At 34.7% G+C, this 23,442-nt stretch overlaps 1 protein-coding gene across 1 annotated transcript in view; it reads right to left on the bottom strand.

The window, feature by feature from the left end:
* Atr (ATR checkpoint kinase) overlaps positions 1-23,442 on the bottom strand; it is an 86,116-nt gene that overhangs the window by 6,702 nt on the left and 55,972 nt on the right. Inside the window, exons 30-42 of the mRNA XM_034483747.2 lie at positions 22,807-22,898; positions 20,321-20,412; positions 19,917-20,094; positions 18,925-19,104; positions 17,853-18,012; positions 14,295-14,474; positions 13,062-13,204; positions 9,747-9,844; positions 8,806-9,038; positions 7,710-7,844; positions 5,919-6,119; positions 4,113-4,256; positions 2,359-2,509 (exon numbers count right to left, since the gene is read on the bottom strand). Of these exons, the coding sequence (XP_034339638.1) occupies positions 2,359-2,509; positions 4,113-4,256; positions 5,919-6,119; positions 7,710-7,844; positions 8,806-9,038; positions 9,747-9,844; positions 13,062-13,204; positions 14,295-14,474; positions 17,853-18,012; positions 18,925-19,104; positions 19,917-20,094; positions 20,321-20,412; positions 22,807-22,898 (1,987 nt within the window). The remainder of the gene's footprint in view (positions 1-2,358; positions 2,510-4,112; positions 4,257-5,918; positions 6,120-7,709; positions 7,845-8,805; positions 9,039-9,746; positions 9,845-13,061; positions 13,205-14,294; positions 14,475-17,852; positions 18,013-18,924; positions 19,105-19,916; positions 20,095-20,320; positions 20,413-22,806; positions 22,899-23,442) is intronic.

The raw sequence follows: 23,442 nt of genomic DNA, 5'->3' as shown, positions 1-23,442 counted from the left end.
TTCTCTGTATAGCCCTGGCTGTCCTGGAACTCACTCTGTAGACCAGGCTGGCCTCGAACTTAGAAATCCTCCTGCCTCTGCCTCCCAAGTGCTGGGATTAAAGGCGTGCGCCACCACCGCCCGGCAACAACTTGTATTCTTATAGTAGGAAAAAAGGGATATGCCAGGAAGATGGGGCCAGTGGATAAAATGCCATGTAAGCATGAGGATTTGACTTCAGATCCTGAGAAGTCATGTAAAGCTAGATACAGAAGTGCCATCCTATTTTCCCAATTTTTCCAGAGCAAGATGGGAGGCAGGGACTGGAGAATTTCTGAATGCTCAAGGCCTGGCCTACATCCTGACTAGAGACCCTGTCTCAAACAAGGTACGTGAGGACTGACACCTCAGTTCGTCTCTGACTATCACATGCACACTGTAGCTGTTTTTATGTACACCGATTTAAAAAGAGAAAGATTAAAGTATACTGTATTCATGTATAAAATTGTTTAAAAATAATTTTTAAAAATTCTAAAAAAGGGGGGCATATTTGGCAGAGCACACCTTTAGTCTGGGCAAACTTTGGGAGGCAGAGACAGGCAGACAGACCTCTGAGTATGAAGCCATCCTAGTTTACATAGTAAGAGTCTGTATCAAAAAGAAAGAAACAAAACCAACAACAACAAAAAAAATAGGTATGTGCCGGGCGGTGGTGGCGCACGCCTTTAATCCCAGCACTCGGGAGGCAGAGGCAGGCGGATTTCTGAGTTCGAGGCTAGCCTGGTCTACAGAGTGAGGTCCAGGACAGCCAGAGCTACACAGAGAAACCCTGTCTCAAAAAACAAAAAACAAAAAACAAAAAACAAAAAAAAATAGGTATGTTACAACACAGACATTTGATCAGTTATTTTTTTTCTATTATACAGTTACTATGTTTTTTTTCTCTCACAATAAACAATTCTCTCATTGTGATGGCTACTTGTGTCAACTTGACTATATCTGGGATGAACTACAATCCAGAAACAGAGGGCACACTTGTGATTGTGATCTTTAGGCTGGAAGGCACAGACTTTTGATCTCTGGATCTTGACATGGAATGTCACATGCTTTGACCTAGATCTTGAGGTATAGTGACTATGAAAAGCTTAGGCCCTGGCAAGGTGGCACATGAATTTGAGTTCAAGACCAGCCTGGGACAAAGCCAGTTCCACATAAAGAACAGCTTAGGTCCAGTGTGGTGGTGCACACCTTTAATCTAGGCCATACCATCTGCTGGAGGCCTACATAAGGACAACAAAAAAAGGAAGTTTTGTTTTTTTGTCTGCTTGCACTTACTTGCCAGGACATCTGTTGGAACATACTTCTTTAGGACTCCAGCTTATACAGAAGACAAGCTGAATCACCTAGCCTCATAGAACTGAGCAACTACTAGACTCTTAGACTTCCCATTCACAGCTGCCTATTGGGTTGGTTGAACTGAAGACTTAAGTCATTCCAGTAAATTTCCTTAATATATACATTCTATAAGTTCTGTGATTTTAGAGAACCCTGACTCATTCATAAAAAAGGATTTGATACTACAAATGACCTGTTTCTTACCATACTTTTGCCTTAATTTTTTTTTTTTTAAATTTTGGGACATAGTATCATCTGCAGCCATGGCTGGCACTGAACTCATATTCCTCCTGCCTTGTATTTCCTCAGTTCTGGGATTACAGACAAGCATCACCATGGTTAACTACCTTTGCCTATTATTATTAGAACCCATTTATAATCATTGCCTATGATATCCATTCCTACGGTGTCTGCTAGTTCGTAATATTCTATTTCCTCAGTCTGGCATTTATTTATTCCAATTTTACAACAATTAAAACCTTTTCCTACTTACCTTTTTTCAAAAGTATTTGCTCATTTAAGTAGGAAGGTACATTTATTTTATTTCATGGGTTATAATAATTACAATCAATATCATTTTCCTAAAGTCATCCCAAGCTAGAGCATCTTTCTAATCCAGCCAAGTATTCTCATTTCTCTGACAGTTAGAAAACTGACTTTTGTTATTCAAAGAATATTTGGTTATTTGCTATAGGCAGATAAAGATTTCAGAATTTCAGAATTGCTAACAAGTATTTCAGAAAAATAAATGTTCAGATTTATTTGTAAGCTACCTCAAAAGTTTTTTATACTGAAAAAAGGAGAAAGGCTTCAAGGGAAGGAAGGGAAGAAGAAAAAACCTATATGCTTCTGTGTATAGAATATAAATTTTACTAGACTTAGGTAATATATATGCATTGATATGATACAAACTATTATATTCATATTTTACATGTTTGTAGCTAACAACCTCATAGTATACACTTGTAAGAATAAATATAATACCCTTTTCTTTATATATTTTGGTCAGAATAGGTCTCAAGCCAGCAGTGTTGTTCACCCATTCAATAATCCCACATTCATCATTCAGTGGAATAACTGCATATGTTCGGATATGAAGTTCTCTTCGACGTGATTCTGCATCCTTTCTTAAGCTCTATGGAAAACATAGACAGAAAAGAAAAAAAATAGAATTCAGATTCCTATTATGTCAAATATATTGAAATATTGTTCATTTCCTAAGGAAAGCCCTGATGGCAGCCTGTAATGAATAATTCCAAGTTAGAGGAGGAAGCTATGGGATAATGTCCCTAGTCTACATTTAAACCTTAAAATGCCTTGTGGAATAGCTTCTTTTTAGCTTTCCACTATGCAAGTAACAGAATACCACATTTGAAAAGCAGTATTTATAACCATATCAACAACAAAGCACTATTGTTTTCTTTTCTACTACATTACAGATAATGGTTAATGTAAGCACTTGAGATTTTTAATATAAGAATAAGAATTTTAATATAAGAATTTTTATTTTAATATAAGAATTGTTATTTTACTTTCCTCTCTGAAAACATCATAAGGAATCATACTATCTACCCCAAAACAAAATTCCCCAAACCTGGAATGCACATAAGTCTACATATAAATACATATAATTAACCTTTTATTCTGAGACTGGATCTTCCTTGCAAAACTTACTAATAAAAAAATGAATTCCATTAGTCTACAATCCTTTCTTAAGTCATTTTCAGCTTATATATCATGACGTATTTGACTTTTTTTTTTAAACAGAGAACTGTGACTTCTGCACAGAAAAATGAATTTTTCCCTAAAGATGATTCTTTGAAGACTACGTATTCTTGAAACCTTCCCGATCCAATCCCCTCAATAGTGCTACCACCATCACTCTACTAATAAGGCTTGAATTACAATTCCCATATTTCTTTGAGTCAGATAGCAAGCACCAACAGAATGAAAAAATGCTAATGATTATTTTTAAACAGTGAAGTCATGAAAACAGAACCTATTGATTTTCTAGCTTTGAAGCAAAAACCCTGAGGTCTAGAAAAGAAGAAAGAATGTTTTATACAAAGCCATTAAGCAGAAAATATTTTCCTTCATTAATGTCTTATATCCCCTATAGACAATAATTGTTAAACATTAACTGAAGCAGACAATTTAAATCTATGAATATATCCAAAAATCTGATAAGAGGGACTTGAAAAAATACTGGTATGATCTTCAAAGTATCAGGTGGAGGAAACTCAAGCACTCATAATGAATAAGTAGATAAATAATGTAAATACACTCAATGGCACTGAAATACATACCTGATTTAAATGATAGTATCTATATTTTACCACAAAAATGAAAAAATTAAAACATACATTCCATTTCAATAGAAATCTATCTACCTGTTAAGAAGTCCAAATTACTATGACAATTATTTTCCTAATTCTTTAATAAAAGCAACGAGGTTGGGCAGATGGCATAGCAGATCGGAGCTGCTCTTCTTGAGGACTCAGATTTGGTCCTCAGTACCTATCTCAGGTGTCCCACAGCCATCTAACTTCAGCTCCAGGGAATCTCATGACTCTGAACTTAGTAGGCACCTGTATACTCATGTGCACAGAGATTCAATCACATACATATACACATTGAAAATAGTATAAATAAATAAAAATAGTAAATAAATAAATAAAATAGTAAATAAAATAAATAAATAGTATAGATAAATTTTAAAAAAGCAAACTGTTTCCAACCTTGTTAATCAAAGAATTGAATTCCATTAGTCTACAGTCTTTTCTCAAGTCATCTTTTGGTTTACACATCATGATGTAGAATTTTCCATCTGAGCCCTTTAAAGAGATTTTCTTTGGTTTCTGAAGAGAAGAAAGAATTTCTACCTAAAAAATAATGAGTGCTTTATTTAAGACAAGGTTGAAATTCTTTGTAAATTTGAATATTATGTTGAGTTATGCATTATCATAATAAGAAAGAGTAAGTGGGAATATGTAATAAATTTATGTTTTAAAATTTTCTTTTACATTTATCTAGAAGCTAAAAAGTAAGGTTATCTATGAATAGGGGCGTTACTTTCTTTCTTTCTTTTTTTTTTTTGGTTTTTCCGAGACAGAGTTTCTCTGTGTAGTCCTGGCTCTGTCCTGGAACTCACTCTGTAGACCAGGCTGGCCTCGAACTCAGAAATCTGCCTGCCTCTGCCTCCCAACTGCTGGGATTACAGGTGTGCGCCACTACCACCTGGCTTGGGCACTATTTTCTTTAACATTGGAAATATACAGGAAGTAAAAAAAAAATTAAGAAAACCCTGACTTTGTCAGTAAAACAAGTACTTATACATGCATATTCAGGTAGTCCTTTCAAAGCATTCACGAAATTTTATGTAATAATTTTTATCATAATGTTGGAAGAGTATTATCAAAATACATCATATAAATGTATAAAACTTTCAAAGAGTAAGTTTATGAATTAAAAGTACTTTTTTTGTTTTGTTTTTTGTTTTTTGAAACGGGATTCTCTGTATAGCTGTGGCTGTCCTGGAACTCACTCTGTAGACCAAGCAGGCCTTGAACTCAAAAATCTGCCTGCCTCTGCCTCCCAAGTGCTGGGATTAAAGGCGTGCACACCACTGCCTGGCAGTACTTTGTTTTTTGAAAAAGAAACTTCTCTAAAATAAAGCCTACCTCATGAGGTAAATAAGCTAAAAAATACTGCTTAAGATAAAAACAAAACATAATTGTAATAATGTACAATGTAAGTGGTTCTAAAAATAGTTTTAAAATGTCCTAGGCCACAGAAATTTTGGAATAAATATGGAGTTTTAAAAAGCCTTTCCCTAGGACTATTTCCTTAAAATAGGCATACATTTACAGCCATCCTTCATGGGCAGGCATGTGGGACAGACGAAAAGGGGAGGCCTGGCAGGTAAGAGGTGAGAGGTCACAGGCTCTTTCCCAGCAGTGCATTTAAAAAATGAGGGAGGGGGTTGAGGAAATGTTCTGTTAGTGGAACAGTTGCGGAGCAAGTGTGAGACTGAGTTTGGAGCACGCCTGTTATATAGTGCTTTATAATGAGGTAGAAGGCAGAAGCAGAAGTGCCGAAGCTAATGGGCCAGCTAGCCTGAAATTCTGTCTGAAACAAAGTAGAAGGTGAGGACCGAGGTTATTCTCTGACCTCCTGTGGGCTGTGGCACACACACATATAACTCATGCACACATAGAAAATAAAAAGCTATGTGAATCTTGTTTCTCATAAGAAACAAATAAAAATTATTTTGTTCCATTTGGTCTCCATTTTTCTAAGACAAAAGAAAATACAGGAAAATACAATTATGAAAAAATAACCATAGTGAAATAAGAGCATATGAAAATCAAACTTTTAGGCTTGTTAGGATTCCTCATCACTTAACTTTGTACTATAGGATAAGACAGTTTCACTTCTTTACATTTCTAAGGTTTGTAAAGAAACTCAGTTAAATTTTTAGCTCAATTTGTAGGTATAAACTTAACTACATTTAAGAATTGTAGTTACAAAAAACTGAAGTTTACCACATCATCGAAGCCTGCAAGATAGGCCCAATGCCCAGGAAAGGGGTCATGATTAGCATGGGCACCCAGAATTGACGGAAGAGTAGGTATCATGACTGACTGCAAAGGAATGAGGATCTCACTAAATGTTGGGTCTTCTACCAGCTTTTTAAGCATTTTAAAGTGAGTGCTCATGCTTAAGGTGGAATTACTTCCATCAACCTGAAAAAAAACAAGCAAACAGTATATTTCAATTTTTCTGAGTTAACCTTGAATCACAGAACATTAATCACAGTAGACATTTTCCTTTCAAAGTCTCAATTACTCAGCAGTATGCAATGTCCTAAGTATTTTTAATCATCTCATTTAAACCTCTTTTACCTTATATATAATGTTACTCTATCATAGAGTATTTAGTGATCAGAGGAGATAGTAGAAACCAGAGACCTATTATCAGACATAAGAAAAATCTATAAATAACTTTGGTTACCAAATCTCATCTAGCAACAAAATGATCCTGAATTTCTTAATGTAATGATGAATGCTATGTGTGTTTGATTATGGGATATTCTGATACATTATCATCAGTTACAATAGCCAATATAAGTATGAATACCTTTAAAATCAGAAAAAAAATTGAATTCCTAAGTGTAGTTTCAATAAAGAACTAAGGATTCAGATAAAGGACTAAGCACCTGAACATGTAAAGCACTTACAGGGCCAGCATCCAATACGTAAGCTTTTCCTAGTGTCAAGTACATCAGAAGTCAAGTAGAATTAATGAAAATAATGAAAGAGTATGCTTTTAAGAATAGTTTATTCATGAAAGGAAGGGGAAAAAATAGGGTCACCTGTATGTTTTTACCTAGAAATGGTTTCTGGATTTTGATCATCAAGTGAAACTAGCTGTTTACTTGATAAAGAATCTTTCCTTTTAATAATCATCCCTATACACTTTAATCTCTCCTACATTTAGCTTTTTCCCCTAGTCCTTACACAGAACAGTAATTTACTCTTTTATCCACTTTCCTACTTCAGTCACAAGTGTATTGAAAATAATAATTACTACTCCAGATGACAGCCATTGCTTAGATTCTTACAAATGTGCCAGCAACTCTAGACAGATTTCTATTAGTCATCTTTGTTCCTCATCACAATGCCTGTGCACTGAAATATACCCTGAAAAAAATGAAAATCAAGGGCTCATGTATAAAGTGCTTGCCTACTATGGATAAAGCCTTGGGTTTAATATCTAACACTATAAAAAGGCAACCAATTAACAAACAAAAAACCATTCATTCTCTTTCCTACCATATATGTAGATTAACATACGAGTTTTCAAAGCTTAAGGATATGACAATATAATCAGAGACTGCTTTAATGTATTTTATATATATTTTATAGTTGATTTAATATTTTTTACTTAAAACTACTGGCAACTATTAAAATATACTTTCAGAAAAATTCAGAAACATTGAGGACATATAGAAGAGAGACATATGTTACAAACTAATAAAAACAGATTTATTAAGATGAATCATACAGAGGGTAGAGAGGTATATCTCAGTGGTAAAGCCCTTGTTTAGCAAGATCAAGTTTCTGGTTCAATCTTTAGCATATCAAGAAAAGGAGTGGGGTGCAGGGAGAAAAAATATAAAGATACATATTTAAAATATACCATTTGATATATTTTGATATGTGTATACTAATGTACTAAAATCTTTAATGAAACATATAAGCCCAAATCACATATAAGCTTCTATAAGACATTATTTCACATTGGTTGATAAGCACTACGATCTGTGACAGTACCGATTTGTTGCATAATTCTAGTAGCTTGTCTGTTAGGCGAGTTGCATCTCCAACAAATTTTTCTAAAGACTTTTTCATATGGATAGCTTTGGTAAGAATTTCCTTGCATCTGTTTACACGCATGGGATATGAAGACTGTTAATCAAAAAAATGGTAAATATAATTATATATGAAACCTGACTGGCAAGAATCAACTTAACAGAATACTTTAGATGTGAGTTTATAATGATAAGTATCCAGGAAATCAATTCAATAACATCATTTTAATCCTACAACCTATGAATACTTTTGATGGGCTCTACATTAAAGAAACAATCCAGTATTTTGAGATGTAGCACAACAGATAAAAAGGAAAAACAAAACCTTAATGATTTAATGAATGGTCAGCTATTTTAGTAATTTTGTCCAATTACAATTTAATTAAAATTTACTGTTAAAATATGATTATAAAAACATAAAAAGTTACAAGAAAGTACTAATGAACAGTCTGAATTTTAATTTTCTTTTTATCTTTATACTAACTTTTCTATAATATTTACTTATTAAATATACTAATCAACTTGTATATCCCCTCTAATAGATTTTCAAGATTTTGGATTAAAACACTTAAGAAAAGTAAGTTATCACAGGCTGGAGCCATGGCCCAAGGATTAAGAACCCTTGTTTTCACAGAGGAGTTGGGTTCAATTCCCAGCACCCTGATGGCAATTTATAACTGTTAATAACTCTAATTCCAGTGAATTCAACAGTTTCTCCTGACCTGAGTACCAGGCATGTAAATGGTACACAACCATACATTCAAGTAAAACACTCATACATATAAAATACATCTTTTAAAAAGTGGCTATTATAATTATTTACTAAAAACTTCACAAGGACAGCACTATTCAAGTCTTTAATCTTCACAACTGGTCACTTCATTTCATATGATAAGTATCTCAAAATATTTAAACGAAGTAAAAATTTTCTCTATATAAAAAATAATTAAAAATTACTAACAATATAGGCCAGAACTCTGGAATTTGTATTTCTATATTTACTTAAAAAATAGATGACATAATAAGTGGTAGAACACACTGTGGTAACTAATGATTACCTTTGACACAGCAGTCATCATCCACATTGCTTGCTGAGGATAGGCCAGAAATACCTTGGCTATTATTTCCATCAAGACAATAAAAACTTCATCATGGGAATGACAAATTCGAGAGATCAACTGCGAAAAAGCAGTCAAAAACTGATACGGTGCTAACCGATTTGTGTGCTCTGTGAGTACACTATTTATTTTAGCCAAATCATTTCTCATTTGCAGACGATCAGAACGACTACCTGAGGGTAAATCATTTTAAGACAGGAAAAACAAACATCAGCATTTCAATTCATTTCACAGAAAACAAAAAAACCTGATAAAAACACCTTTGAAAATACAACATTTTATGCCTTCAGCTAGCTGTCTGACAAGACTGTATAAATAGAAGAAGCGTTCAGATCGAAGAGGCATTTGTTTTCATCATCTGCTGGAAGTTTCATGGTATTACATGCTTAAACTGACATCTTTCCAAGTATCAGGGTTATCAAGAAATGAAAAGACTATTTCTTTACATTCCTGAGTTACAATTACTTTAAGTCTATGGTTTTATCTTTCCTTTTTTTTCACACTTAATTTGTTTTCGTAAGATTGATTTTTATTATTTTTCAAAAGTATGTTTGTGTGGGTGTAGCACACACATATGCACACAAGTGCATGCACCCGTAGAGGATAAAAGCTTTGGATCTCTCTGGAGCTGGAGTTGTAAGTAGTTGTAAACTGCTTGATATGGTACTGGAATTAAACTCAGGTCTTTTACAAAAACAGTAATGTGCTCTAACTGCTGGACTATCTTTCCAGCCCCTCACACGTATGTTTCTTACATTATAATATTTTAATAATCAAATTATTTACTGGTTTTTAGAAAGTAAAATTGTGATGCCAAGTGGTATTTCATACCAAAGTTATAATTCTTCCTAGTGCCTTAAAATTTTTACATGAAGTTATACCTTTTTCCCATTCGTATGCTTTAGCACCAAAATCAAGCCATAGCGATAACATTCGTGGCATTGACTGATATATGAATTGATTTCCATACTGAAGAGATCTGTAATTACATAAGTGAGAAATACCATTACCACAGAGGTTGTTTTTCTAGGTTATATGAACTGGAATGTAAAAGCTTAAACTTTAGTTATATATAGTCTTCTGATAAAAACTATGATATCATCTACTTATCCATCTATCTGGCCCTGAACTCAGTATGTAGCTGAGGATGAGACCCTGAATCCTCTGCTTCTATCTCCTAAGTTAGAGACTACAGACATGGGTGAGTATTTGGTGCCACCTATCAAACCCAGGGCTTCAGGTTTGCTAAGAAAGCACTCTACCTACTGTGGTATAGCCCTAGCCCTGAAACAATAGTACTGATATTTCTTCTAGGTTATTTTCCCTTCTTTTATCTTTTCTTGCTAAAGTATTCAGGTAGCCCACATCAAAAATTATATGATTTGAGTTAGTCAAAAGGCTTTTTAATACTTCCTTCAAATGGTCCTTAAAATCTGTACCTCAATTTGTATTCCATGGTAGTAAGCTTAATGCTCAGGCCTAATCCTTCTATTTCTGAGAGATTCATTTCTACATTTTTCTTCATGTTTTTACCCCTTTCACAGATGATGCAGAAGATCAATGTTTATAATCATGAAGCCAGTAGCTTGAGTTTTTATCACAGACTTTCCCAGAGTATATAACCTTTACATGTGTCTGCTTTGCTTCTGGTATGGTGCATATACATCTCCATCCATTCCCAGAGAAAAGTGGGAACACAAACCCTTACTACCACAAATTATGCAGTAGCTTTCCCACATTTGGAAAAACCATATGCGACAGCACATCTTGAGTATAATGGCTAAGCTCAGCCTAAGAAAAACCATCCTACTGATCCTCAATCTTTAACTTCTCTGGCAGGCAAGCTTGCTTGCTTCCTTCCTTTCTTTCTTTTTAAATATTTGTATCATTCATTTTTATATCTACACACAAGTTCTATTACAAACTATTATCTAAATGTTTTATATATTTAAGGTTTCATTAAATATAATTAAACTGTTTTTGACGACAAACATTCACACTAAAGCAGTAGTAACATAGTTATTAAGGTACATTCAGATATTCAAATGAGAATATCTCAATAGCTAATTTTTACTCCTTTAAAAATATAAATATAGGGGCTGGAGAGATGGTGTAGTATCTCAGAGCACTTGAGCACTTGTTGCTCTTGCAGAGAACCTAGGATTTCTAGCACCTATATGGTGGTTTATTATCATTCATTATTACTCCAGTTTCTATGCCGTCTTCTGACCTTCATAGGCACTAAAAACCACATACATGGTACAGATTCATACATACATACAGGCAAAACACACATAAAATTAAACAAGGAAATTGGATAATAAAATCTTTAAATACTAGTATAAAATCCAAAATTTACGGTATCACAGCTATAAACACACTGTAGAAGCTGAGAGTGGTTATATACATTTAATAATCCCAGCATTTAGGAAGCTAAGAGTGAGAGGCCAGCTTGGGCAATACAGGCAAGAACCTATTGCAAACAAAATCCCCATCAACAACAAAAACAATAACAACCGAAAGACAGAAAAAAAAAAAAAAAAAACAACACAAATTACCTTTCTTCTTGGAAGTGTGATTTAAGAAATGTAATGAGTACATTCTATATATTAAAGACCCTGATATATACTAAGAGTAGAAAAAAATTTTTTTAAATTGTTTATTCTAGAAAAAATTCAATTAATAATTTTCTTGTTTCTGATTCCACTTCTTTTTTTTTTTGTTTTGTTTTTTGGTTTTTCGAGATAGGGTTTCTCTGTGTAGCCCTGGCTGTCTTGGAACTCACTTTGTAGACCAGGCTGGCCGCGAGAACTCAGAAATCCACCTCCCTCTGCCTCCCAAGTGCTGGGATCAAAGGCGTGTGCTACCACTGCCCAGCTTCTGATTCAATTTCAAATATCACAAGCCATGAATTTAATAACAAAGCCATTAAGAAAACCAACAGTATTTATAATTATTAGCAATTACAACTTTGGAAACAAATAAGACTAGATTTTTCAAAAATTGAAATTTCCTTAGGAAAATGAAATTTGGCTAAACATTACAAAAATTATGTACTCAAAAATTAATAAATTGCCAAATATAAATATTAAGCATGACTATATATATTTATATATATGTAAACATACACATAGATCTGTGTATGTATTGGCATCTGAAATTAAAGTTATATTCCAATCATAGGAGGAGGATCAGAAGTTCAAGCCCAGACTTAGCTACATAGTGAGTTTGAGGTTAGCTTGGGCCCCATACAATCCCACCTCTCAAAACAAAACAAAACAAAAGGCTCTATTTCATCCTCTGCCTAGTTCAAGAACAGGCTCCTGACAGATGTGGTGGTGCACTCCTGTAATCCCAGAACTGAGAACACTGAGGCAAAGTATGAGTTCAAGAACATCTTGATCTATAGAGCAAGACTATCTCTAAAATGAAAAAGCAAAATAAGGAGAAAACCAAGCTCTTTATTCCATATAACTTCAAAATAATGTCCTTATTTTGTTTTTTGTTGTTTTACTGATTTGACTAGGAAGATACACTCAATTACCATTAAATTTAGTAATTAAACATATTAAGTCTATGGTCTTCTGAAATACTATATATGGTAATTTGAAAGGTGACTATCACAGCCTCTTGAATATTGGGATTATTGGTATGGGCCAACCATTTCCAGAAAACAGCTGAGTAAAAAATATTTTTTTGTTAAATATGCTGGGCAAATGTTCTACTATTGAGTTATGTCTGCAGTCTAGTACTGTTGATTTTTTAAAACTGTAACTATAACACCTTTTCTACAAAACTGTATCTGTAAACTTTTTCTACATACACACAAAAGGCATTTTTGAAGACAAAGGAGAGAAACTGTATAAAAAAAAATATTCTGGGATTGGAGATGGCTCAGTTCTGGCTGCTTTTATAGAGGACTTGAGTTTAGTTACTCTACTAGGCAGTTCACAGTTCTAGGGACATCTGGTACTCTCTCCTGGCTTCCAAGAGTACTACACATGCACATGGTAAATGAACATACATATAGGCAAGTAGGCAAACACTCATACACATAAAAATAAAGAAAAATATTCTCTGTAATTACATTGTAGATTGAATTCAAGCATAGTAAAACAGGAAAGGCCCTGATTATCCTATGGTGTGTGATAACATTCATCCATTTTTAATCTCTAACATGAAGTTCTCATATTTACCTTCCAAAATGTAGGACTATATATCGGATGAGATCACCTTGTTTTTCCATTTTGTTATCTGTTACCATGGGCATCAATTTGTCATAGTACTTGGCAAGGTAGAAATGCCCATCCTCCCACTCCGGCAGAAACAAGGTCACATCCTATAAAAAGACATGTCACATCTCTAAGCAGACCTTCCCCAACTATGTATCATATAGCAAATTCAAGTTGCGTGTTACTTTGGTTTAATACATAGTATTCCATCAGAACAATAAGCTCAAATGATGCTGAAAAACATTTTTGCCAGGTGTGGCAGACAACACTTACAATTCTAGCACTCAGATTCAATAAGTTTGAGACAAATCTGGGATATATATATGATATATATGAGCTGCCTAAGTACCCAGCCAGCCAGCCAGAGATACAAGGCAAGATCTGATTTCAACTGCCCATCCCACCCTAAAAAGGAAATTCTGACTTAGACTAACAGTTGATTTGTTTATGATGTGAAGGGATCAACTCCCTCACCCTGTAAAATGTCTAAATGACATAGCACCATGTCTTGAAGACTATTTTTTAGTACCCTATAATAATTTATAGCCTGTCTGGGCTTTATTCTGTTCTTCTGGTTCATCTAACTGTGTATAAATATAGTATTTTGATTGTAAAATCTTTATAGGTCTTGATATATGTTTGCAGGCTAGTCTCTGTTTTCTTCAACAGATATACTTACTGCTCTATAGATTCTCTATCCCACTTAAAGATGCAATTCTGCTAATTCTATTACTGAGCCTGTTCACCCTCTAGCTTCTAATCAGGTTTGGGAGATTAGAGAGTAGGAGTTGAGGTCAAGGTTGTCATATTCTCTGGCTTCCTTCCTACTGAGCTGTTTCTGCTCCTGAATTCAGGTGTGGTCCAATTACTCCTTCCTACAATAATAATCCTTTAGTCCAGGAAATGCTCTCGAATCTTGTTCCTTCGGATCTAGAAATGCTACTGAATGACCATCCTCTGTTAATTTCCTTTAACATAGTTATTAAACTGTTGATTATCTCTTTTAATTTGCCATCTATTTTCTACCTACAGTTACTATAAAGGTATCTTGGATATACTGGAATACATTAATAATGATAATAATAATAATGATGATGATAAAAAATGACAGCTAATACTGTATAGGATCCTGAATTGGATTCTAGACCCAAAAAGACATTGAAAAACCTAAATGGTTTACAGTACACACATATTCACCTTATATTTCTTCATAACTGCATTGCTTTCAAAGTTAGCTGTTTCTTCCATAAACCGTCCAACTAGCAGTGTAGCGCGGCCATGGATTAGCATGTGCTTACTCTCAGTTGGGGATTTATTTTCAGGAAAGCATAATTCAACACCCTTTTGAAGAACAATAAGTGCCTGGTGAACATCACCCTAAAAGGAAAAGGCAATTAATAAGTCTTTAATTTAAAAATATATCCATAGCCAGGCTATGCTGGCATACAATTTTAATCCAAGCACTCTGGAGGCAGAGGCAGACAAATCTCTGACTTACTAATTCATTTGTAAATTCAAGTTTATCTATCACTTCTTATTAAAAATCTAAAGAAGCATTAACTCATTTCATGTAGAATGCCATAATCATTCATCTGTTTATTCATTCATTTTAAAATTAAAGTACAAGGCACTGGAGATCAAGGCATCTGGAATAACAATGAACCATAAAATCTTTGGCTTAAAAAATTCATAGTTAATTGGATGTGATGATGTATGTCTATAATATTTGTACAACTCAGAAATGTGGGCAGGAGGCTCACAAGTTCAAAGTCAGCCTTTGCTACAGTTTAGATCTTGTCTCAACAAAACAGAACCAAGCAACCAAACAACAAGAATAAAACAAAAAAAGTTCACAATCAACTAAGGAAACAAACTATGTAAAACACCAACAAGTGTTATAACATATAAACATAGATAAGTATTTTAAGGGAAAAGAAAGTCCCCTAAATCTATCTAAAGATACAGATAAATAAGAGAGCAGGAAACACTCAGGGAGCAGAGGCTGGTGAATCTCTGTGAGTTCAAGGCTAGCCTGGTCTACAGAGCTAATTCTAGGATGGCCAAGGCTACACAACGAAATGCTGTCTTGAAAATCCAAAGGAGGGGGAGGGAGGAAGGGAAAAAAGGTGGGGAGAGACAGGGAGAGAAAGAGAGAAAAAGAGAGAGAGAGAGAGAGAGAGAGAGAGAGAGAGAGAGAGAGAGAGAGAGAATGAGAGCAAGAGGGAGCAAGCAGTAGTTAGGAAAGAAAAAAAATCTCATTTCAATTTTAAACAGAAAAAAAATCTGAATTTGGTCAATGAGTAGAAATTTTTCTGGCATGCAATTTAGTAAACGGCATTTTAGATAAATTTTATTCTATGTGTACAAATGTACAAGTGTGGGCCTAAGTGTGTACATGCGTGCCACATACGTACAGATGTACTCAAAGGCCAGAAGAGGGTGTCAGATTCCTTGGAACTGGATTTACAGGTGGTTTCAAGCCACTTCATGTGGATACTGGGCCTAAAATCTAGGTCCTGTACTTGAAGTACAAATATTCTCTTTTTTTTCGTTTTTCTTTAGTTTTTTTTTAATGTATATGAGTACACTGTAGCTGTCAGATCCTGTAGCTGTGAGCTACAATATGGTGTTAGAAATTGAACTCAGGACCTCTGGAAGAATAGTCAGTGCTCATAACTGCTGAGCCATTTCTCCAGCCCCTCAAAACAAATATTCTTAATGAGCAGTTATTTCTCCAGACTCAGAAGAAACACTTTTAATTTTGGTGCTTGAGAGTTTGGAATGTGATCACTATATGACCCTGATGGGCATAGAATTCCTTATCTAGACCAGACTGTTCTTGATTTCTCTTCTCCTGAGTACTATAATTTCAGGCCAATACTACCACATCAGGCAGAAACAATACTTTAAATCATAATCTATGATCATGCAGTGTCTGGTCAATGGTAGTGAGCCACAGATGCCAGTCTACATACTAATAAAAGTAAACAATTGATACTTACCAGTATGCAAATTCCCCTTATTTGCAAAAGGTATATTCCAAGACTGCCAGTGGATGCCTCAAACTGTGAATAGTAAAAATCCTACAGATGCTATATATATATATATATATACCCACAGTGATGTTGAATTTATGAATAAGGTGCAGTAAGAGATTAAAACACGGTAGTGATTTAATATTTAAATAATTTAAAAATGTATCACTACAGTGCTAAAGTTTATGGATCATTTCTGAGATTTTCCCATTTAATATTTTCAGCCATAGTGTGACCTCAGGTGGCTGAAAGCAGGGAAAGCAAAGCTGAAGGAGACTATGTTTGCTAGTTTGGGGATATAAATGCATTTGACTTTAAGGTATTTTTCAATTTACAGTGAGCTTAGTGGGATATAATCCCACTATGAGTTGAGCAGCAGCAGCAGTCTCATTGTAGGTTAAGCTTAAATAAAGCATGTGAGACAGGGACATATGAAGCTGAGGCCACGGAACAGCACTCAACCAGAAATGGACTTGTGTATTTCCCAGAGTTCACACTTAATCCAAAATGTATGAAGACTATTTTGAAGAGTTTAATCTTTTAAAGAAGCAGTATGTTTCAAAGTGTGTTTTGAAAAGGTCACAGACTACAGAAATGTAAACAGAAATTGTGAGATCCTTAAGAAGGATTTTTAGGTGCTAAAAATAATGGTATGAATTAAAATAGGAGAAAAAAGAGAGATAATTCAAAAAACTTTCTAAAATTAAAGAGCAAAGACTGGATGTGGAGGTGAGTGTGCGGGAAGAGTTTAGATAAAGCCCCGATTTGTTCTAGAGAAAGGGATGGAAACCTGGCTTGTTCAGAAAAAGCGGCAATGTGAAAAGAGCAGTAGGTATTAGTAGACACTGAATTGCCTTCTTGGCATGAGTTCAGGCAACACAAAGGCTAACCCTGGTATCATCTAACACAGGATTACCACTCTCCCTGTCCTCTCTCAGTCACCACTAAGTTTCTACTATCACATATGACATTACATAGAGCTACAAAATGTTAACTGTAAAACATGCTGTGCCTACTATTAACTCTCAACTGGTGACTACCATTTAAATATGAGACATAAAATTAGTAAGTAGTTCATATATTTAGAAAGCTCCTATTTCTATTGCTAGAATCTGGAGGCTGGGAGTATCTGTTCTGAAACTTAGTCTTTCCTGACAGGTAATACTGGCATGTCCACACAGAAGTGTTTCTTCCCAAAGTCATTAAGTGAGAAGGTGTTGTAATCATTTATGAAGTACATATTTGAGGACTTACTACATATATCCTATATACCTACAGAAAATAAAATACACCGAGAATTTGTCATTTTCCTCAGAAATATGTAAGACAGATGAAAACTGAGAGAACATTACCATAAGACTTAACAGCAACTACACTGTGGCTCACAACTACCTATAATGGGATCTGATGCCCTCTTCTGGTGTGTCTGAAGAGAGCAACAGAGTACTCACATATATAAAATAAATAAAAATAAATCTAAAAAAAGAAAGAGGAGAAGCGGGAGTAGCAGGAGTAGCAGGAGCAGCAGGAGCAACAGGAGCAGCAGGAGCAGCAGGAGCAGCAGGAGCAGCAGCAGCCTCTTCCTAGACTACAGTAGAGAATGAAGAAAAGTGACAGTAAAAGAGTTCTGAATCTGGACTAAGGGTTTTCCCAGCTGGACTTTGGCAGACATGTACAATTCCAATAGAGTATTTTCTGATGAGATTCCCTTGGCCAGTACCTTGGACCACAGCCACTTCGCCCTTTCCACATACAGTTCAGCAAGTCGTGACTCTCCAGCATTAAGGAGAGCATTATAGGCTGTCTGATGGTGCCCAGCCTTTCTAGCTACTCTGGCACTCTGAAGCCAGCATTCTCCAACCATTTCATTGTAATCCGGCCTAAAAAACATAGCAAAACATAGAAAAATATCATTTGTGAGTACATTCAATTATTTAAACAGCTCTTCCCAACATAAACTATTCTTAGTGTACTATTTCAATTCTTACTTTGTAAAGCACAACAAACAAACAAACTGTTCCACCAGTGTCTTATAGGTCTATCTGGGCTTTATTCTTTTTTGTTGTTGATTTTTTTTTTTTTTTTTTGGTATTGAGAATCAAGCGGAAATCTAATACTTGATAGGAAGGTGCTCTATTAGATTTATTCTTGCTTAAGACTTTATTCTTGACTTGTGTTGGAATTCACCTCCCAAGACATGTTTGTTAGTTATATTTTGAAAAGTTAAAAAAATAAAATACACCAAATATTTTTTTTACATAAGTCTTCTAAGAAGATCTTCTTATGTCAGCTGCTTGAATACTGAGATTATAGACATGAAACATTATGCTTGGCTATAAAACTGATTGTTTAAATTTTTCTTTAAACATTTTCAAATTTCTATTTATCTTAAAATTTTTTTACTTATTTATTTTTAAGCATGTAAGTATTTTGTCTGTATATATATGTACTATATGGCCCTGGTGCCTACAGGGGCCAGAAAAGGGTATCTGATCCTCTGGAACTGGTGTTACAGATGGTTGTAAACCATTATGTGGGTGCCTGGAACACCCACATAATGGTTTCTGAAAGAGCAGCAAGTGCTCTTAACCACGGACTGCGCAATCGCTCCAGTCCTTAGTAAAAATGATTATTATGGCCTAGGTTTGTTTCAACTATGTAGTAATTCCCAAGAACTGAAAACATAAAATGTAGATGTAGAATGAAAAATACTCCCCCCAAAAGTATGAGCATGATACTAAATTTAAGGCAACTGACTTTTTTTTTTTTTTTAAAAAAGTAGTATGAACAACCTTTTGTTGAGACTTAATAAAGCCCTCCGGAGGGCAAGGATAGGCTCCTTGGCTCTATAGGAATTCTGGGTCATTTCTAGTCGAGCTGCCCAGTTCAGAGAGTCTTCATTACAACTGTCACCTGGAGACTTGTGAAAAAGTGGTTTTAGGCTGTGCTCCAACTCACACAACATGTGTAATCTGAAGACAGACAGAAGATGTTAAAATGTTACAATATTCAGTCTTATTAATGTCAGATATAAAGTGTGCATTTTAAGTCAGCTATAAAAAAAACCAAACTTTTAACACTTTTTTGATATATAAACAGCAACTTTTATATAATTTAAAATTAAGTGTAAACAACAATGTATTCACACTAAAACATTCAGTACCTTGGAGTTATCTCTCAATTCTTGTGAATTAAATTGAAGGATACATAAAAACTAAACTCAAATGTATAAGAATTAAACTTTACTGCCAACATGACAATAAGTTTATTCATTATAAATGAATATGAAATATTTATATAATACTGGTATTAATGTTAAGAGGGCCTGATATAGTAAATATAGTAACTTTTAGTAAATAGTTAATTTTTCCTAGATGATAGAAGCCATGATATAGTCATACCATCTCAGTGTCTATGACTCAGTGTTGAAGGCACAAAAAAAAGTAGCTGAGTAGCTACAGAATGAAATTAAATTCAGTGATCCAATAACTGGTTTCACTTAAGATATTACTGAAGATCATAAAAAATGTAATAAATTCTAACAAAGAATTGTATTTGGCTTTTAAACTTATAGTACTTAAATTATAGCATTAATTTTACCATTTTTCCTAAAGTAAAAAAGTAGACTTAAAGGAGACTATGTCAGGATATTTATAAAAGTATGAAAGAGCCAATTTATGTTATTAAGCAATATACCAAAATTATTATGAGATTATTTACATGTAAAAATTGTCCTGGGTGACATATATAAAGGAGAAATATAAAAGTGGTATACGCAAATTACCTGACAATGAATTCATAGCCACGTTGGTAGGAGCCTCTTTCAAAGCTTGCTGCTGAGAGAGGTACGATTTGTTCTGCTCTCACTAGTTTCAATGTGTCATAGAAAGCTGTGGTGTCTCTCTTTTTAGCTGATAACAGTAGCTGTCCTAGTCTGACGCTCCATGTTGTAGATTTTCCATCTGAAAAAAGTCAAGAAATGATGTGACGAGCAGGTCCAGGAGCAGCCGGTTTTGCTACACTTTATAAGAGGGTCAGAAGAAATACTCAACAAATGGTTCTCTCCTACTTCAAACAACTAAACAGACAATCATAAAATGGGCCAGATTAATTGTGAATTTGCTAAAATATCTAAACTGGAATAATTATAGCAATGTAAAGCTGCTAACAAAAAAGAAGTGACTTTACCTGTTGCCAAATAGTTTTCCACCAAATCCCACTGTGACAGTTTCCAAGCTGCTTCAACTCTGTATGTATTTAATTCATCTGTCCATTCAGACCTATTCAGAGAGAAGCATATCAACTATATTTTAATCTATTTACATTTAAAGCAGCACTTATATTTTATAGGTTTAGATATTTTACTTATTTACTGTTCTGTTGTATTTATATTGTATTTCACAGTATGACACAAAGTAATTACCCGAAACAACCAAAAAGATTTTAGTCCTGTTGCTGAAGAACATCTTCCACTAATTTTTAAAAAATTAAGCCAGGCACGACGGCATAACCTTTAATCCTAGCACTCAGAGAGGCAGGGTCAGGTGTATCTCTGAGTTTGAGGCCATCAAAGATACACAGTGAGACTCTGATGATGGATGGTAACTTGTAAGCCAAAATAAAAACCCTCTCCTCCCCAAATTGGTTTCGATCAATGTTTTATCACAGCAATAGAGAAACAAACTAAAATAGCCACCCATCCCCAATTAATGGGCTACTTTCCTCTAAGGAAATACCAACTAATCAACCAACCAACCAAGCAACCAGCTGAACAAAAACTCTCTAAAGAAACTCATTTATTTATTTAGTTATTCATTCATTCATTCATTCATTCAGCATGCATATGAATATGTGTCACAGGACATATGTGAAGGTAAAAAAACATCAACTTGTTGGATGTTTGTTTCTTCTACCATGTGGGTCATTGAGACTGAATCCACCTCAGTAAGATGTGCTACAAGATGCCTTTACCCAGTGAGCATTTTGCTGGCCCTCCACTAATTATTTTTGATATAAATATGTTTAAAAATTACTTTTTGTGACAAAATGAAACTTGGCATATATCAGAAGAGAGTTAATTGCCCAATAATAACACAGTTCTTTATAAAATTATCTGTGTGCTTAACTTAAAACAAGATCATGAACAAGAGAGCTAATTTAAGGCAGAGCAAAGCACTTCTAGAAAACACCTTGGATTTCTTGTATGAGTCATGGACAGTTGGGGCTAGCATAGGCTACCCAATAGAAAGATTTAAGAAAGTTTCTTACAGCATATAAAAAAATCAACTGTCTACAATCAATATGTTTTCTTAGTCTATTTTCAGTTATTTAGGATTTTTTTTTTTGGTTTTTCGAGACAGGGTTTTTCTGTGTAGCCTTGGCTGTCCTGGAACTCCCTCTGTAGACCAGGCTGGCCTCTAACTCAGAAATCCGCCTGCCTCTGCCTCCCAAGTGCTGGGATTAAAGGTGTGCAATACCACTGCCCGGTTTATTTAGGAATTTTTGATTTGCAAAATCAGTAATAATTCTCTCTTTTCCTCTTCTTCCACCTTTCCTGCCTCCCAATGCCTGTTTATCTCTTAAAAGGTGGCCTTACTATGTTAACAAAGCTGGTCTCAAAGTCCTAGGCTTATTAATTATGTTATCCTTTTGTCTCAACCTCCTGAGAAACTGCAATACAGGTAGGTGTCACAGTCCTGGTTTCTTTAGTTGTCAATTTGACACACCTAAGGACAGGGAACGTAAAGTGAGAAATTGCATCAGACTGGCTTGTGGCTATGTCTGTGGGCATTTTCTTGATTGCTAATTGAGGTAGGGGTGCCCTCTGAACTATGAGTGGTATCCTTGCACAGGTGGGTCTGTTCAGTATAAGAAAAGTAGGTAAATGTGAGAGTGGTAGTTAAGCTAGGGGCAATGTTCCTCCATGTTCTTCTCTTTTACTCCTTGAAATCCTTCCTTGAGTTCCTGCCTTGGCTTCCTTTGATGATAGATGGTAACTTGTGCCAAAACCCTCTCCTCCCCAAGTCAGTTCAATCAATGGTTTTTTTTGTTTGTTTGTTTGTTTTGGTTTTTTGTTTTTCAAGACAAGGTTTCTTTGTCAATGACAGGTGAACTCTGGAAAGTTCTTGCCTTAAAGAACAATCTAATTTAGCTGGGCATGGTGGCATACACCTTTGATCCCAGAACTCAGGAGGCAGAGGTAAGTGTGTCTCTGAGTTTGAGTCCAGCCTGGTCTACAGAATGAATTTCAGGAGAGCTAGAGCTACAGAGAGAAACTATATCTTGAAAAATAAAAACAAAAGAACAACCTAATTCAAGAATGATTCTAGACTCTATGAATAAAAGCTAAACTATTAGCTGGGAGATGAAAGATTAAAAAGCACAAAAAGGGCAGCAAGAATGCTTAGTGCAGAGAGGTTTTTGCTATATAAGCCTGACACCTGAGAAGCAACATAAGGATGGAAAGAGAGAAGCGACTCCACAGAATTGGCCTCTGACTTCCACACATGCATGCCTCTCCCACCAAACCCTGCCTATGATAATTTTGGTGTTATCTCCAACATCATAAAAGCATATAAAACATTTTGGTACTTTAGTGAATATAAAATCATGCAATTCACAAATCAAAAAGTTCCTATCCATAATAATAAAACTATTCTCTAATAAAACCTTACCTATTAGCATGCACTCCATTGACCTGAGTGATTACAGTAGACAGCTGACCAAGACCTAACATGGACTTCACGACACCATGATAATGAATGATCTAGAAATTAAAAGAAAAATCATTTAAGATAATAATTTAATTTCAAATACAGCCAGGGAAATAAGAACATCTTAGTTTCCTATATTGCCACATACACGGACCTATCCTAGTTTACCAATTATCTGGCTTGGCTATGTAGCAGCACTCACTACCAATGTTATAACATATTGAACATAACAGAAAAAAATTTTAGTTGAATTTATTACATTTTTCCATATTTGTTGCAATTTTTGGTTCAGGTCAAATAGAGAAAATAAAAGTATTCAATATATTTAACATCTTGCTTAAGATTATGCATCATAAGTCAACAGATACAACGTTAATATAGACATGGGGTTCTAATACTATCATGGCTAATGTTAATTACCAACTTAATGGGATCTAGAACCTCTTAGAAGGAGACAATTCTTCTAAGTCACTTGTTCAGCTCATTTTCTTCACCTTATATAGTTCAAGAACCCTTCAGCAAATAGTCCTACCCACAGTCAAGATAGGTCTACACATTAACTGGAGTAAACAAGATAATTCCCCATAGATATGCCTA

This window comes from Arvicanthis niloticus, chromosome 21 (genome assembly GCF_011762505.2).
Source record: "Arvicanthis niloticus isolate mArvNil1 chromosome 21, mArvNil1.pat.X, whole genome shotgun sequence".
Lineage (NCBI taxonomy): Eukaryota > Metazoa > Chordata > Mammalia > Rodentia > Muridae > Arvicanthis > Arvicanthis niloticus.
The sequence above is the reverse complement of the archived record's forward strand: the minus strand, read 5'-3'. Positions and strand labels throughout refer to the sequence as shown.